Raw genomic sequence first — 17709 nt, forward strand, 5'->3', positions numbered from 1 at the left:
CTAAAAAGATTAATTAAAAAAGAACATACTTATCAGACCACTTGCAGAAAACTCATTTTACCATGAATTTTAAGATAAAAACTGTCTCTCCTGGGGCAACTGCAATTCTTGTTTTTGATCTGATGTATGAAGCTAGACTAAGCAAAGCAAGGTATAAAGGAGTCAGACAAAAGAAGATCGCTGAGAAATGTGCAGTGACATACTCTGCCTTAATAAAGCAGTAAGACAATGGCTTGCACCCTCAAATAAGGTGAATACACGACAACTTTGCAGGAAAATACACCTAGATTAATAAACTTTATTCTGCATTCAATTAAGAGGTATTACAACATATCCCATAGCATTACGCAAAACAGATGTTTCTTGACTATTTGTAAGGGTGGTTTTGCCTTTTCCTTTTTTATTATCCACCCTAATTACATTACTGCAGTTTGACTTTCAGGCTGCAGCCTCCAAAATTAAGAAATGGAATTTAAGTGAGGGATAAAGCCATCAATCAGTGCTGAAGTAGTTTCGCTAATGTACTTTGGGTGATCCTGCCAGCTGGACTGGCTCATGGCATTAACCAAGGGCACCAGAGCACCCAGCTGCCCTCACAGGGCCTCAGTCTTCCCTGTCAGCAGGTGCATGCCTCTCTCTTCACAGTGGGAAGGGGCTGTTCTGGGGTGTGAAAATGCCAAGAAAGCACCTTGACTTTATCAAAGGTAAATTTTATGGTAGCCCAGTGAGGTTTCTGGGGACAGGTGGTGCAGCACAGGCAGAGAATCATAGAATTGATTAGGTTGGAAAAGACCATCCCTGAGATCATCAAGCCCAACCTTTTGACCAATCAAGACTCCTTTGACTGAGTTTTAGCTTAAACACCTCCAGAGATGGTGACTGCACCACGTTCCTGGGCAGTCCATTCCAATATCTAAGCACCCTTTCCATGAAGAAACTCCTCCTAATGTCCAACCTAAACATCCACTGGTGCAGCCTAAGACTGTCCTCTTGTCCTGTCACTAGTTGCCTGGGAAAAGAGGCTGGTCCCCACCTGGCTACAGCCTCTTTTCAGGGTGTTGTAGAGAATGATAAGGTCAGCCCTGAGCCTCCTTTTCTCCAGGTAAAACACACACAGCTCCTTCAGATTCTCCTTGTAAGACTTGTGGTTCAGACCCCTCACCAGCCCTGGTCTCACTTCAGAGAGAGAAGCCTTGTGAGAAAGCAGTCCTGTGGAAAGTCCTGGGAAAGTCTAAAACCACAGGTTTCCCCAGGACCAGATACAGCAATTCCTGTATAAAAATATGTTTAGACCAGAAATCTTAAATGCCTCATGCACTGAAAAGGTATCAGCCAAAGTAGCTTATTTGGAGCAAAAAGTTAAATTTGAATCACTGCACTACCATTATAAATGTATTTAATTAAATACAATGCTCTCCCAAGAGGAGATATGAGTACTTTCATAAGACTGTAAGAGATGGATATGTAGAAAGAAACATTGAAGATTTCTGATATAACTAAAAGCTAAATTATTAACTTTCTCTTTTGGACCACCTTTTTGCTTAACAAAAGATGTTTTATTTAGTAAAAAAGTGATCCAAAATGGATATTTTTGAAACCTCAATATATTACTCAGAAACACTTATACATTTCAGTTTGTCTAAATTTATAAAACAGCTAAAGACTGCCAAAAGAATTATATGTTTACTACTACAGCTCTGCTAGGAGATCCTCAGTAGCAGTTTATATTGGCAGGTCGGGGAATGCAGAAGAAATATTAACACTGAAAATGTTTGGGTGGTGAGCTAGCTGTTTCAGCTGCCTCCCTAAAAGAAATCTAACACAAATTTTTGTCCAAATAACCCATGACAATACTACAGCAGATTTGAATGAATGAAATTACCTAGAAACCAAGATCAGAAAAAGCTGTTCATGACAATATCTCAGTCTTTAGGACTGCTTTACCTTTCTACTTCTACATACCCGGAGAGCAATGCTAACCAGCGTGCACAGGGTCACAGGACAAATCCACCAGCAGTGTCCATGCACATATTCCTCTCCCAGGTCACTTCTGTTGGAAGCTCTGACTGATGCACCCCTAAATCTTTGCAGCCACAGTGCGAAAAACACAGACAGTCCATATGGAATGAGGATGCAAATCTCTGCAATATCAGAGGAGGATTTTACTCAGTTTTTCACCAGCCTGCACTTTCCCACTGGCCAGGGCCTGGAGCTCTGCATGGGGACATTGGCATATGATGGCACCATGCAACTGCACAGACACTCAAATCAAGGAACTGTTTGCTTCTGAAAACCTAAGGGAGATGCATGTCAGTCAGCTTATCAAAGCATGGCATTACCTAGAGCTTACTTATACAAAAGACAAGGCAAGGAGAGGAAAGGAAAAAGGACATTTTTTCTACAATGTAGTGAACTTTTATAACTTCCAAAAATTGCTGCTGTAAATTTAGTCTCAGAGAAATACAGCTGGTGACTCCAAAGTTCAAATGCTGCACAATGGCCAACCTGCTGGTGTCCTCCTTCTAGAAGTCAAGTATCAGTTCTTTGCCATCAAGCTACAGGAAGAGAACAAACAGGCAGTGCACAGAGGCAACTATGGACATGACTGTTTTGTATTTGATAATTTTTGAAAATGCTGAGGTTTACATCAGTGGCCCACAAGAGGAGAAGCTGTGAAATAAATGCTTCCAGGGGCAGAGAGACTCTTCCTCTCTCTCAGAAGGAATCACAACTTCTAAGAGTTAAATCAGTGTCTTATGCCTTGAAAATTTTCAAGTGCTCTCTTTTGTCTCACAGGTAATAGTGAACAGCAGCACCACCAGACCACCATGCAAAACATGAAACACATCTTTAATTTTGCAGTGTCAATCTCTCAGTAGCATTTCTGATTTTTTTTTTCCAAAGAAGAAAAGGCTTTCCAGAAGAGATGTGATGCCTTAAGAGAACTACCTGGGCTTGTATGTCTTCTCTTCTCTGTGTTGTACCTTCTGAAACATTAAAAGACATAGGCATTGCAAGAAGGAACCTGCTGAATTATCTGTGTTCTGGTAGAGGGTCTGAAGGGCAGGAAGCAAAGCAACCAGTTATTCTTTATTTCTGCCATTATATGTCTTTGCTTGAATAGAGGTGATCCCCACAGAGGGTTCAGGGTGATGTAGTGATACATAAAGGTTACTCACAGCCTTGGTGGTCTGGTCAGACACTCCCTCCCCCTGTCCCACCCGATCATCCATCTCCTTGTGAATTTGCCTTTCTGGGAGCAGCAGAGCAGGCTTGACTTCTCATTCCTTTCAAACACTGCCACTTCCTGGTTTAACTGAACCACTGCAGTTCTTCACTTATAAGAAAAGCTGGGATGTGGACTAGACATGCCCTAGAAAGGAATTGCTCCAGGAATTACCTAGCATTACTGTAAGAGGCAGAAGTTCTAGGTTGAAGCAGGAGGAAGTTTGATAAAGTTTGTTCGTATCTTGAGGAAAATTTTGGTGTTTTGGGACCAGTTAGACTAGTCTCAAATCTTCCATTTACTTGTCCTAACTAAATCTGCAGAGCAGCCACCAAACTACAGTATGCTTCAAATGTCCCCTGCTAGCTCCCTGGAAGAGATGGAAGACTTTCCACTCTTAAAAAGCTAATGTATTACTCGATTAGCCCCCTGAATTTTATGTATTTCTACTATCTTCTCATAATTTAAATATTCCTTTGGAAAGTTAACAACTATGAAATATACAGGAATTTCTGCTGGTTTCCCATAGCTGAGTTTATTGCAGACATCTCAAATGAAAGTTTCTCAGGGCCAACAGTTAATTTGCTTCAGATATTAGCTATGAAATCTCACAGAATCCTGCAGTCCTCAAGTGTCTCTCTAAGGCAGGCAATGGTCAGCTACAGGCTTAAAAAAGAAACATTTGAATATGAAGAGACACTATGAATATTTAATCACTTGCACTCATTGCTTTTTAGGGTACCACAAATATTTGGAGAATATAATCTCTGTCCTTCTCCAAATGTAAGACAGGTGGTGCTAATGAAACTGCAGTGGGTGGGTTTTAAAAATACCTCCCTGCAGAGATTTTTAGGAGTGGTTGATGTGACTCTCATGCAGCTTTCCTCCAGCACTATTTATAACCAGCTCAGCCATCTGAGGAGCCCTTGAAATATTTCATTATGTCAGCATATAACATTCTGCATACACTGCTGGTTCCCTCTGGCACAAAGCAGTTGAAAGAATTGTTCTGCAAGCAGGAGCTTTAGGTTATGTTCCAGAAAGCTGATGAAAGCCTGGAAGAACCTCCAAAATGATCCAGACCTCCAGGACTAACCTGACGTAGACTGACGATCTGTTTCTATTGCAAACCTGGAAAAGGTCAGCTTTACCAAAGTACTTCCAAACTTACTGCCAAGCACACCAAGAGAGCTCTGCTTGTCCTGTCCCTAGGCCCCCTCATTTTGTCCAGTAGTCCAATACTTCAATCAGCGAGCCAAACCTATCGAAGTAACTTCATGTCCACAGACTGCACATAAAAAGCATGGCTGGATGAAGGAAGTTTTACAAAATGGTTAGAGAAAAGCAAGACTGACCAGGATGAAGAGAAGACATCAAACAGCACATTAAACTAAACTCAGCTTTTTTTGCACTCCCTGGACTAGGATGTGCTCCGCAGAACCCGCAATTAGCTCAAGAAAATTGACTTTTGAAAGCAAGAGCATGGACATACCCCCAAAATGTAAGCCAGGAGGAGGCATAGCATAAAATAAGCCATTACTTTAAGTGCTCTCTAAATGTCAGTCCTCCTTCGTGCAACATTTCACAACAGTCCACCCCTGACTGTGACCCCACTTCCAGCCTGTCTAGAAAGCCTGTTGCTTTGAAAAGCCATCAGGTAGATGCCACACTGCTGTTTATGCACTCAAAGCCTGTGGGCAGCTCAGCTTGTACTTTACTTTGCCAGCTATAATCCTTTATTCTTGCCCTGAAGATATATATTCCATCCCCAGCAAGGCTGAACATATGAGGAGAGGAATCTGTGCAAAGCACTTACAAAACCTCATGATGATCACCTACAGAGGCTTTCCAGGAAGAATTGTTTTTCCTGCAAAGATGAGCATTGCCACCACATTGCAAGAGATGGAAAGTATTTAACATAGGCCCTTGATAGTGTTAAAAGGAATAGGCTTCTTCTTCTCTTCTACAAAGTAATAGTGGGCTTTAAAGAGAATTTATTCACAATGCCTTGGAAAATTCATAAATGCAAAAAGTCTGCCTGCAGCTGAGCTGAGATGTGCCCCATTGTCCTTTAAGGATAGCTTGCAGCAGTGGGCATCCTGTCCAGTCTCTCCAAGAAGAGAAGTGAGCAAGATCTGCAACCAGCTCTTGTCTACTACTCCTCCTGCTACTCTGCATGTCCACAGCAGCAAAACTGAATCACTTTTGCACCAGGATGATTTATTTTTAGCCTTCATCTAATTCTGACACAGGGACAATGGCAGGAAAATTAATGATTCTTGAGGAGCCTTGCTGACCCCCCCTGAGGGCTGTCCCTGGAGAACCATCAGCCCAATGTTCAGGTGTCATACCCACCCTCATGAGTCATTCAGGAGCAACTCTCCAGATCAGGTGTCTGAGGGGGTTCCCTGCTTAGGGCTATGAGATATTTTATGAAATGCAGGGGAAAAACAATACTGGATGGCACAGGACTCATTATGGGGAGGAAATAAAGGCAGGAAAAGGGAGAGGCTTAGGCGAGTGAAGGCATGAAAAAACCCATAGGAAAACAGAGCTGTAAAGGGATTTTAAAGGACCAGGTTTGTGTAAATAGTCAGCTTGTCAGTACCTATGTCTTACCGTGTACCTGGTGTGCATCTGTCTCATCTTTCACAGTGGACTCCTTTCCATCCCCTTCCTGCATGAGGGGCACTCAGTTATGCGTGCAGGTGTCTGGGGGATGGTGAGTGATGTGTATGTGATGCTTGGTACCAGGAGCTGGAATGGAGCTGTGCCCTCCAAGGCATGTATGTCCAAGCAAAAGCAACTGCAGAGACTGGGATTTGGTGTCCAGCTATCGGACGGGTGGGGCACTGGGTCCAGTCCACCTTGTACTTAGTAAATGCTTTCTGTGTGTGACTACAGCTGAAGCTCAGAGGCCCCAGCACACACACACACAAGCTCGTGCAGTCCACATGTTCTGCTACTGGTGCCAATTCTGAGCTTTTGTTTTGTCTTTGGTTTCTAGACAAAGTGCCTTTTTTTTCTCAAAACTTTGCCCTTCCCTAACAAATGCACTTTTTCGAGCAGTGTGCTGTTCAGCACCTGTTTTTTTTCATGTTATGCATGACCTTGGCTGCTCTGAAACAAGCTGCAAATGGCTAGCAAGGAACACAGTTTTCAAATAGACCCATCGCACCGTAAGACAAAAACAGATGCACGAGTGTCAAGGAAAGCCCGTGTAACTCAGCTTTCATGTCTGTTATCAAGAAGTCAGATTTGTACATAGTGGAAAATAAAACCAAGAGGCTTCCTGAATTACAATTCTAATGGTAAAAGAGATGTGTTAGTATACAGCCCAGTGTACAGTGACAAAGTCAGCTGTCCCTAGTGCATCACATTATCTGCAGCCATCATCTATCCCATCCACTCCTCTGAGATCTGTAGATGTCTAGACCCTGTAGTTACAAGGGGATTTCTAACTGCTTCTGTGCTGCAGTTCAGAGAATGGATCCACCATTGTCTTGGCCCAATTGTTTGCTTTGAGGGTTGTCAGCTGAGCAGTCCAACACTGCCCTGTTACCATTAATAATCATTGAATGAACCAGACCAAAAAACACTTGGAAAGGAGCTGCCATAATGTGATACAAGATGCCCTAAAGTGAAACAAAAGACGTAAGGGGCTGTTTGATAAAGAAAGAAAAACTGCAGCAAAATCAGGAAATCCAGTTGTCAAATAATCAGAACCATTTCTGGACTCCAAGACCAAGAAGACTTACAGAAGTGGAATGAGCAAAGAGCCTGAACATGGTATAAACCTTTGAGGACTTAGAATGCCAAGTTTTGCCTGCTTTCATGTTGAAATCTTGCAGACATGTGCTCCTAAAGCTCCTATGAGTACCTGCCAGCAGATGGGTGGGTTCTAGCTGTCATTGGCTCTGGATCAGTATTAAGTTTAAAACAGCTGCATGCATCTCTGATAAAACTGATCTGTGAGATGGCAGATGGATGATAGGAGGACCAGTGACTTCTCAGTTAAGGACTGCACCCTAGCTGTCACCTTGATAGTGTGGCATACCCCTTCTCTCAAATATATGCCTTCTTTTCCCTGAGGCTGGCTGGCTGGTAGCTGTCCATCAAGCTACACGCTTGTCTATGGATACTCCTCTTGCTACTTCCAGGGTTTACCTCTCCCACTGGCTGTTTGACCACCTCAGAGGTGGTCAAATGACCCTGGAACACTCCAGGACATAGTTTGACATACTTTTTTCCCCCCTAGCTGTGACTGGCTATCTTGGATCCTCCTTTCTAATGAAAGACCTGACTCCCGCAGAGCCACAGGACTCAGTAAGGGCCTTCTTGCACAGTTTCTGCAATGGGGCTGCTGGGTCACCAGCAGTGTGCAGGGACAACGGCCCAGCACTTCCAACATGCAACAAGACATTAAATGGTACATGACACAAAATCCAAAGCAACCTCATGTACTGAAACAGGCATTTCCCAACTCATCTCTCTTTTCCATTGTGTCTTTTTCCAATTACTTTGCACCCAGAAGTGTATAGACTTCTCAGACATCCCAAGTAACCCCTGTGAAGCCCAAATTTATTCCACTGTGTAAGCACTGTTAGACTTAGCACTAAGACTTCACTGTTTCAGTCAGCCCACTCTTCCTGATGACCTTCAGAATTTCCTGCAGAATTCCATTTTTTTCTTTGACTTTAAATTAAGTCTATCATCAATTATGTAACAGTGGCTGTCCTTTCAGATCCACAGCCACAATAATTACATTATGTATGTTCCAGACACTTAGTGTGTTAGTCTACACAGAGTTCTTACCTCTTCCATGAATTATGGATAGTGATTGATTAGTAATAAAATCAGCCTCCTCTCCAATTCCAGCACAAAATCCAGAAAACAGTAGACAGTTTTTAAGATGAGTACCTGTGTCTGCAGAACCTGCTATTAGGAGAAAGGCTACAAAAAGTGCTTCATTATTACATCTGCTTACCAAAATCTCTTCTGAACACCTGAAAACTATGTGCAGGATGGATTGTGAACAGCCCAGCTTGAGATCCATAAAAAGGAAGACTATACCTGTGCAAAACTGTGGAGAAGAAAGAGAAGGGCAGAATCTCTGACCTTTGCCTTCCCTCACTCACCACTGCCTGCTGTGAGACACCCCAAGGCCCCCAGGAGGCAATGCTGCCAGCTCGAGAAGAGCCCTCTGATCCTTCTTCCTTGGATCCAAGTCACAAGTGAGCTGTGGAAACCCCCCATCTCCCTGCTCCTGCCTTCTGTGGTGAGATCTTGACCATGGGGATCGGGCACCGTGCCTACACTTTGGAGGAAGGGTGGCTGCTTTCCAGCTAAGCTGCTCCCAAGATTGGAGAAGGCAGATAAGACACTTCAAATGGCAGAAAATAAGATAAAAAAGGCACAAACTGCTTTGCCCCAACCAAAAATTTATCAGTGACAAAAAAAGGTAGCAACCATGCAGTGGTGAGCTATACTATACTTTTTAAAGTAACCTTAGCTTTTTCTAACTTTTCTCTACTTTTCTTTCTCTTTGCCTCTTTTACTGTTAAATAAAATATATCTTTTTTTTTTATTAGTGTCTAACCTTGTTTTGGTTTTATTCTTGTTTCTGGGAATAACTGAACCTTTGAGTTCGTCCTGCTTTATTCACAGTTTTCTTTGCTTCTCCATGACAAGGGCAGATTGTAACAGCACCAACAGAACTGGCTCCTGCTCCCAGCATGAAGCAGGGAGCTGAACTGTCACCGCACCACTTACAACACGATGTGCAACATCAAATGGGCAACACAGATCACAGTAACTGAACAGGGAAAGAGGGAGAGATGAGGCTTTGTCATATGCAGCAGGAACAGCTCCCACACTGCAGTAACAAAGGCAGTCAACCCACCAAAGCCAATGAAGAAAGAGGATGAAGCCCAAGGCAAGTTGAAAGCATACTTTGTTAAGAAGGACCCTCAGAAATCTGACAAACAGTACCAAGATGCCAATCAGCTATGAAAAATGCTGAAGGTGGCACCCATCTACAATCTCAGATCTGAGAACTTTCTTGAAGGCAATGTGAGGTACCCCAGGTGCCCATCACAGTCCTGTGAGCATCTCTTTGCAACTGCTTAGCCTCCAGCCATTCTGATTAAAACTAGCAAAGTTACTTGTGAGACCTTGTGAGCCTGAATAGACAACCTTGTCTGTAAAGGATACTGTAATCTCAAAAAGCTCCTGAAGAGGGAAATGGTGAAACAGTCGCTGTCATATCAGAATGCACAGACTTGGGACTGCTTATTTTCTAGGGAAAGAGAAGACAGTCATCAGAATGAGAAGCCTGTTTTCTCTTGAGTCACAACACAGAGGATCTGTTGAGGTGCTAGTGGCAGAGGATCCAGAAACAACTCGTTGTCTGTGCTTCAAATCAGTGTTGACCATTTTTAAGCAATGCCTACTGCAATGGCTGCAATAAAATCTAGAGAGACACTCAAAGCTGAGCATTTCAGTTGGAATCATCAAGTCTCAGATCTTGCAGCTGCAGTCCGTCACACTGACACAAAGCAGAGAAAGGAATCTTTTCCAGAGGTGTGAGAGCACCCCAAGGTATACATTCTACCTTACATTCAGATTCACTAATGTACTAGTCTCTTTCCAGGCACTTCTGTAAACAGCAAAATGCATTTAAACAATAATCCAAGTAATGCTAATACAATCCATTGCAGCTAGTTACAAAGGCATTGCTTAAATGGGAAAGCAGAAGCATTTGGACAATACACTGTATTACAAAATACACCAAAGCAGAACTTCTGCTGTGCACCCTGCTGAGAACCAGTAGAAAAGACTAGAAGTAAGAGACATTATTTGCTGCACCAGCAGTCAGTTCTGTTCCCAACATCAATGGAAACTGTCATATGGTGCAGCCTTGGAGCACCCACAGAGCCTTTGTGTTCTCTTGGAACAAGGATTCAGGCAAGGGACAGTGAACTTTGTATCAAAGGAGAAAACAAACAAACAAATAGCCTTAAAGAATTTCATTTAAGTTGAATGAGAGTAGAATGAATTAAGAGAATGACGTTTCACTTTCTTCAAGTGTGTGTGAAGAAACAACTGCAAACTACAATCAGGGGCATAAAACAACAAACAAGGCTTTAATGGCAACATCTCCTCATGGAAATCACCCTATCAGTCTTTGGACTGAGGCAAATGGCTTTCATTTTTGTCCTGTTCTTATTTCCATGGACACATCAACATGCAATCATTACACATAACACACAAAGCACAGACATGTCCAGTTCAAGCCCTTCAGTAAAACACCTCTACACAGTGACAAGTGCAAGTGTATTGCCATGAGAAAGACTAGACATATTTATACAGATGTGGACCACATCTTCCTTTTAGAAGCCAAATCTTTCAGACTACTCTTGTAAACCTTTTTCTCCAGTAATGCTAGATCATTGCTTGACTTGCTCAGAGAAAAACTAATCAAAAGGAAGTCTAAAAAAATCAAGAATATAAAAAGCTAAACTAGGATGATGTTGGAAATTAAAGATGCGCAGGGACTTGTTATGGAGGTACTAGGGATTTGCACTGCAGTATACCCCTATTCATATGCGACACTAACTTGAGCCTAACTCAAGCCTAACTTGAGTTGTGACCAATTGAATTCCGAGTGACTATGTCTACATGTCTACACCTGGGTTTAATCAGCTGAATTTATCTATCTTAAATGCACATATTCAATTGATATGGATTTTTTTCTCTGACTGCTCTAATCCCAAGGAAGAAGTTATTGCACAAAAATAGGTGGTGAACTCAATGATTTTTTAATAGCAGAATAATCAGCAAAATAATCAGCAAAATAAGAAAATATCAGTTACATATAAAGTAAGAAATACCAGTGAAAACTTTTTCATATTGTAATTCCTCTGGGAAAAAAAATGTAGTTAGCTCCTACTGGCTGCAGGGCAGGTTTATGCTTTCAGGGCTAGCAAACACAACTGTTAGCACAATTTCTTTTTGTGATGCTTGGGAATTTCAGTCAAACAGGAGAAGTTTTTACTCTTTATTTATTAGAATGACACCATGTTCAGGAAAGGGAGGGAACCAGGCCCATCACTGTTTACTTCACAGATAGATGGAAGCAACCATTAGTACGAAGTTCAGGTAAGTACTAAAACCACTTATAATAAAGACACGTAAGACTTGCTGAATTAGTGCTAATTTTCATTCAATTTTAAGTGACTATACACAGGCAAAGGGACTTTTCTGCAGTTAGTCTCTCATACTGATATCTACATGAAGCTAGTAAGTGGCAAATGCCTAATTTCCTCAGGACAGTTATGCATGGGAAATATCAGTGCAAATAAGAAATGCGTGTATGAATAAAACTGACTTCAAAGCAGCCCAGAGTTGCTTGCAGTTCCTAACCAGCCAAGAGGGTAAATAAAGGTACTGTCCTCTCAGCATGTAGAGCAGTTCACAAGCTACACATCTGCATTACTGCATGTAATGCAAATGCTGCAAGAAATTCAACTACTGTAGCATCTGTTTTGCATTGTTAATGTCTCAACATTCTTAATGTCTCAACTCAAAGGTTGTAAGGGTAAGATAGAAAGGAACATATACAGGTCAGGTAAGTACCTTTTATCCAGGTATATAAAGCCACTAGGAGAATGCTGTTTTCCCTCTCGGTGACTGAAGCCATTTTATTTCCTATCTGGTAGTTACTTGACACACACTTGTCACAGACATACTGCCAGTGGAGTTATACTTTAAGCCATCCTTCTGTTCTGAGTAAAAGGCAGATTTTATGACAATGCAATGCCACACCACCTCTGTTTCAGTCACACTGCATTTATTCAGTGCTACAATGACTGCTAGCTCCTTATGTTCCTGGGAGAGAATGGGACAAAAACTTTCAGCCTCACAGCATTTCAGTTAAGTTTCTCTGCTTTTATTAACAAGCATATAATATTCATTGGCAAAACACTGGATACAAGCTTCACTATCATAAAATCAAAACATTAAGCATTAATCCCCAAAAGGCTTATTCAGACAAAACTAGCCACCAGTAGTACAGAAATTACACAGCAACACAAAGCATTAAAAATTGTAAACTTTTAAATGAAGCTAAGCCAAAAATATGGTTTTACACTCTGACAGTTCCAGAATCTTTATTATGCCACATATGAGGATAAAAGGCTTAGTGGTTGCACTGGCTAATTGTCCCTTAACTGCAAGATGATCCTGTTTGCAGAAGGAAAGAACAAACTTTCCTTTTGTCCAGATAAGTCACTTGAATTAAAGATTCCATCAAACCAATACTTTCCGTTTCAAACAGAAATAACAAAAATAGTGGAATATCAGTACTCAAAACTCAGGAGTTCTTCCTTCAGCCATACCTCTGTTTGAATGAATGATCCCACTGGTTTCTCTGGAACCATCCAGGTTATTAGTAAAGTTACCAATGTAAATGTTCATAGAATTGGACAAGTAGTTCATACCCTACCACCAGGACATGAACAGGTCATTGTGGCTTCAAAAGATTTCAAAAAAACTCTAAGTAGGGTAAAACATGGAACAAATAGTAGAGTCATACCTTTAATTTGTATGTAAATAAACAGGTAAAACATTACCTGTTGATTTGCCACAAGACTCAAGTTCCTAGGTAATTTTTGTCCTGACTGCAAGTTTTAATGAGAGCAGAGATTGAAGCATTGTTCCATGCTCTTCGGTGTTGTTTTCTGCAACTTTTTCTTCAAAAACGGATCTCAAGACCCAAGTAACATCTAATTGTATCTTATGTAGGGAGACTCATGTGTGGAACAATTTCTGTTACCAACTTTAGGCAGACTAACTAAAGTTGCATTAATGTTTTCAGTGAAACATCCAAACTGAAGTGATTACCTGAGGAAAAGCAGAAACTTGATTCTTCTGTTCAGTAAAGCCTTCTGTACAAAATGTGTACCTAAGATTCATCTCACTGATGTACAGACTGGTTGGCTTTTTCCTATTATCTTTATCTCAATGTAATATGCAGAATGCTGTAAAACAGCAAGTTATATTTATCTTCTAGTAGAAAAAAAATATCTGTAAATCCCCTAGAACTGTGTTGTTATAAAGACAATAAGAGCCAGATAAGCTTTCAAAGGCTCATAGCCTACTGGAAAAAATAGCACCATCATATTTGTAGTCTGATATTTTTTACGGTCCCATATCTCCTGAGTGACAGTGTTGTGTATCCTATTGCACAACAATAGAAAAAAATATTCCCAGGTGTGATGGTACACAAATATACCAGACCTAACAATGGCACAAAACATTTTCAGATAGGCTGCAAGTCTTGTCGATTGCTTCCACAATTCACATTAAGGTTTCTTGCAAGATCATTTATTTTAAAATATTGCTGACAGATAGTTCTTGTACTTACAGAAATTTTAAATCCCCCATTTCACTCATAAAATAAAAAATGGAACAAAGCATAAAACACACACACCCACCCCCAAATAACAGCCCCAAATAAAACTCCATTTGAACATGTGAGAAAAGCCATCTACATTCCTTTTAAATGTAATGGTAAGTAGATGCTACATTTACAATTTAAACATAAGCCTAATAAATGCATGTTTCAAACCTATTGCACAAAAGCATAAGTAATGCTCTTTATCCATACAAAACAAAAACATACAGATGAAAGCTACTCAAACTCAATGTAAAAGGAAGAAGCTTGTAAAAACATCTTACTATTTCAATTTATATGCCCGTAAATAAAGCTGGACCACTAAAACCAAAAATACTTGGATGGTAAAATAAGACAGAAGGCTTAAAATAGAATAAATAATTTTATAAAGTTAAAATTTAAACCCCCAAATCTTATTTAAATTCAATATTATATATTCTATCTGAATTCTTTATTTTTAATGAAAGTATACTTAATGAGACTCTAATCCCAGGTGATTCATCAGTCTCACTGCTGCTGAGGATAATGCAACAAGATACTTCCTTACTGCAACTATTTACCAGCGTAAGAAATTGTAAAAACTACTTCACAGTAATGGCATCTTCACAAAAGCCAAAATCATCTACCACGATCTCATTAGGACTAAGAAATATGTATGTCCAAGTCCAAATTTTAGTTCAACTTTTAACAGTATCAGGGTTACTTTACCCAATATAATCTTGATATAAATTGTCTCTTAAGTGTCACAGAAATTAAACAAGGCTCTGACCCAAAGAAGACCTCGCTCTACACTGTGGTCTTTTAGTGAGACTAACATATGGTACAGACAGAGTCACACCACTCCCGAGGGCAATTTTTGTAGTGAAGATGTTATCACATGTGATTTAGAAAAACAACTGAGTAACTTTGGAGTTTTTTGTTAGTTTGGGGGTTTTTTGTTTGGTTTTCTTTGTTTTTGTTTTTCTTTTGTTGTTTTTGTTTTTTTGTGTTTTTTTTTTTTTTTACTGGTGCAGTTTTAGCAGATTAAACACATTGCAAAAGCAGTTACACACAATTACAAGCAAAAACCCCAGCTATAGGTATTAATACTGGCTTGAATTTATGTATCCATATAAACAGAGTTTTCTATATACTGATAGCACCATAACAAATTCAAGTGATTCTAAAGATGGTTATAAAGTTATAAGTTTTGTATTGTAAGTTGTTACAGCAAGAGATAGATTTGAAAGGCTTCTGAATTTGTGTGTTCGTTATTAATTTCTCAGTTGCTTAAGTACACAAGGAAGAAATGAAATCCCAATGTACTTTAACAGCACTGCGTCAATATCTAGTCATACAAAAGTTTCCTGCAGTACACACACTTACACACTTGAGGTAGACAGATCTCATTTATATGTGTATATGTATATATATTTTTGTTTGTATATATATATATATATATATATATATATATATATATATATATATATATATATATATATATATATATTCTGATTAAGGTGGTTAATCAGAATGCTGTCTGGCAGCTTTAGTTTAATGTCTACATCAGGTACAGCCACTGTGTGTATACTCTGGGTGCACAGAGCTGGGACCTTTACAGTCCTATCCACATTCTCAGGGCCTCAGTGGCAAAGCCAGCCTCTTTTTCACCCTAGAGCAGTAACAATCACGTAAGAAACAGCTCCAGAGAGGCCCAGCTTGTCAGCTTGTGTACACATCCATACCACCTGCATTGACTGCTTTCATGGAAAGTTTTAAAATGGTAGACACATGATCTTGTTTGTTCTTTTCTGCCAGATCAAGTAATGCTAAAGACAGAGAAAAAGATGAAAATACACAAACAGCAAGACAAAATCGGAGCCAAATTTGATTGCATGAATCACAGACATGCACACAAACACCACACAAGAACCAGATGTGGAGTTCTGTGTGACCTAAACATTCAAATGCAGCTATCTTAAGACTTTCACCCGCATGGACAGCAGCATGTTCTCAGCCTTTGTGTGGTTCTCCTTTCCATCTCCTCAATTCAGGAGGCTCCCTTTCATTCTCTGCTTACATAATTTCTTTTTAATTTCCTTCCAACTCACATCTGTGACTGTAATCAAAAATAAGGAGCCCTGTTGTCAAAGGTAAGCACAAGCAGCAGCAGAGCTGGGAAAGGAGAACTAAAGACTCCAGAGAGAGAAATTAAGGGAAATGTGCTGAGGGATGTAGCGCTTTGAAAACTCAAGAGGAAGAATATTTAAAATGCTTAGATAAATCTCTTGCAGTATCAGCTTCCGGTTACTAAGTAACACTTTCTAGCAGAAGAAGCAAAAGCGCACAGCAAGAGGAAGCAGGGCTTCTTATCCAAAGACAATTCATCAAAAAATAACAGGGTTTAATAATAGGAATAGCAACTAGCATTTTCAGCTGACAGGAAAACTCTTCCAAAAATTAGGTTAACTATTTCCAGCTGGCAATAATAGGGCATACACTGTGTTCAGTGACTTCACACCTGCGCCAGACACATGTTCTTACAATTGTACTATGGACAATACATAGTGGATATAGCTTGCAGAAATCACTTTCAACTACAGTTTTTTAAAAGTCAAATATTTCCAAAAGCTTTACAAAAAGTGCAGTGAGCCCTGCTAAGTGCCACTGAGGGTGCTTTCTATAACATATATAGTTATATGTGTATATAGATGTATGTACCCATACATATATTAATGTGTATTACTTTGCATCCATTAGGGCTGATGCAAGCAAAATTACTATTTAAGGCCAAAAGGTGCTAAAATAATCTTGTCTTGACTCCCCCTTCCTCCCCACCCCATGTAAGTTTGGAACTGCAGTACAGAAAAAGCTATGGTTTCATAAGAAAACAGCTAAAGAAATTTAAAGCTGCCTGTAAGTTTTAATCAGTGAAGTGAAAAATCTGCAATACTCCCAAAGTTGTCCAAGAGCCACTGTTTCAACAGCTAGTCATAGCAAATTCTCTCTAAATTATAAACTGATTTCTGCAAGCCACAAATACATAAGAAATGTTTATTTTTTAAGAAATTCACTAATCTAGCACTTGTGAGTATTTGTCATTACGTGGTGCAATTTATACCATAGCAAAATATATATCACAGCACATTAAAATCAACTGAAATTATTTCTATTAGTCTTACCAAATTAACACGTATACAGAAGTATCAAAACTTTATTAAAACACAAGGTGAGGGAGAGCAATAACTGGGCAAAAATGACAAATTTACTGGTTTCCCAGATTTTCTTAAGTTTTCAATGCAGCATAATAAATTATCACCAGTCACTGTATTATCAGGTATGTTCAATGCTCTACAGAATAACTTGAATAAAGCCAATGCAATCAGGCATACTATATAAGACAATAACACTTTGCAAAAATATAGTTTTTAAAGATTCAGAATGCGAGAAGTAACTAAAGCAACTTGGTGTCAAAAGCAACATATTTTTATCACCCCACAACACTCAAACTTTTTTCTGTGTGTAACTGTAAGAGACAAATCAGGCTGAGCTACATGGAACTGTGAAGTGTTTTCAGTATCTGTAAACTTAATGCTGGTAGTGTCTTGCTGAGTTGAAACTTCTTTCTTCCGTACAAAAAAAGTATAAATATTGTCTGCCCAGAAATCTAGGTAACACATCCCTAGAAGAAATATTCAGGACAGCCCACTATGAAAGCCCTCCAGTCTTCCAAAATTATTCAGCTGGTTTGTGTCATGTGATTAGTGATGCACTAAGAAGGTGCCAGATGATAGTCTCTGCAAAAAGCTCTGTCCAGAAGGACAATAAAGTTCCCTTACAGCAAGTCCATTTTGGGTCTATAATGTAGCAGTAGAGGTGCTTTCTGCAAGACAGAAATACCAATAAGTTAAGAAACAAATCCAAAACTAATCTGTTCAGTAGGAAAAACTTCTGTGTCATGAACTAAAGCTTCAATTAAAGACAAGAGCAGCTATCTGATCTGTCAAAAATTCACCATGACAAAGACAAGGTGCAAGTTTATCTGTGG

The 17709-nt window shown here is 39.8% G+C and overlaps 1 protein-coding gene across 4 annotated transcripts in view; it reads right to left on the minus strand.

Moving 5' to 3' along the window:
• Positions 1-12160: 12160 nt before the first annotated feature.
• The window catches only part of PCGF3 (polycomb group ring finger 3), a 54501-nt gene continuing 48952 nt past the window's right edge, over positions 12161-17709 (minus strand). For all 4 annotated transcript variants that reach the window (XM_038123992.1, XM_038123989.1, XM_038123988.1 and 1 more), the window contains one exon: positions 12161-17544. In XM_038123992.1, coding sequence (XP_037979920.1) covers positions 17497-17544 — 48 coding nt within the window. In that variant the 3' untranslated portion in view covers positions 12161-17496. The remainder of the gene's footprint in view (positions 17545-17709) is intronic.

The sequence above is a fragment of the Motacilla alba genome, chromosome Z (assembly GCF_015832195.1).
Source record: "Motacilla alba alba isolate MOTALB_02 chromosome Z, Motacilla_alba_V1.0_pri, whole genome shotgun sequence".
NCBI classification, from domain to species: Eukaryota; Metazoa; Chordata; class Aves; order Passeriformes; family Motacillidae; genus Motacilla; species Motacilla alba.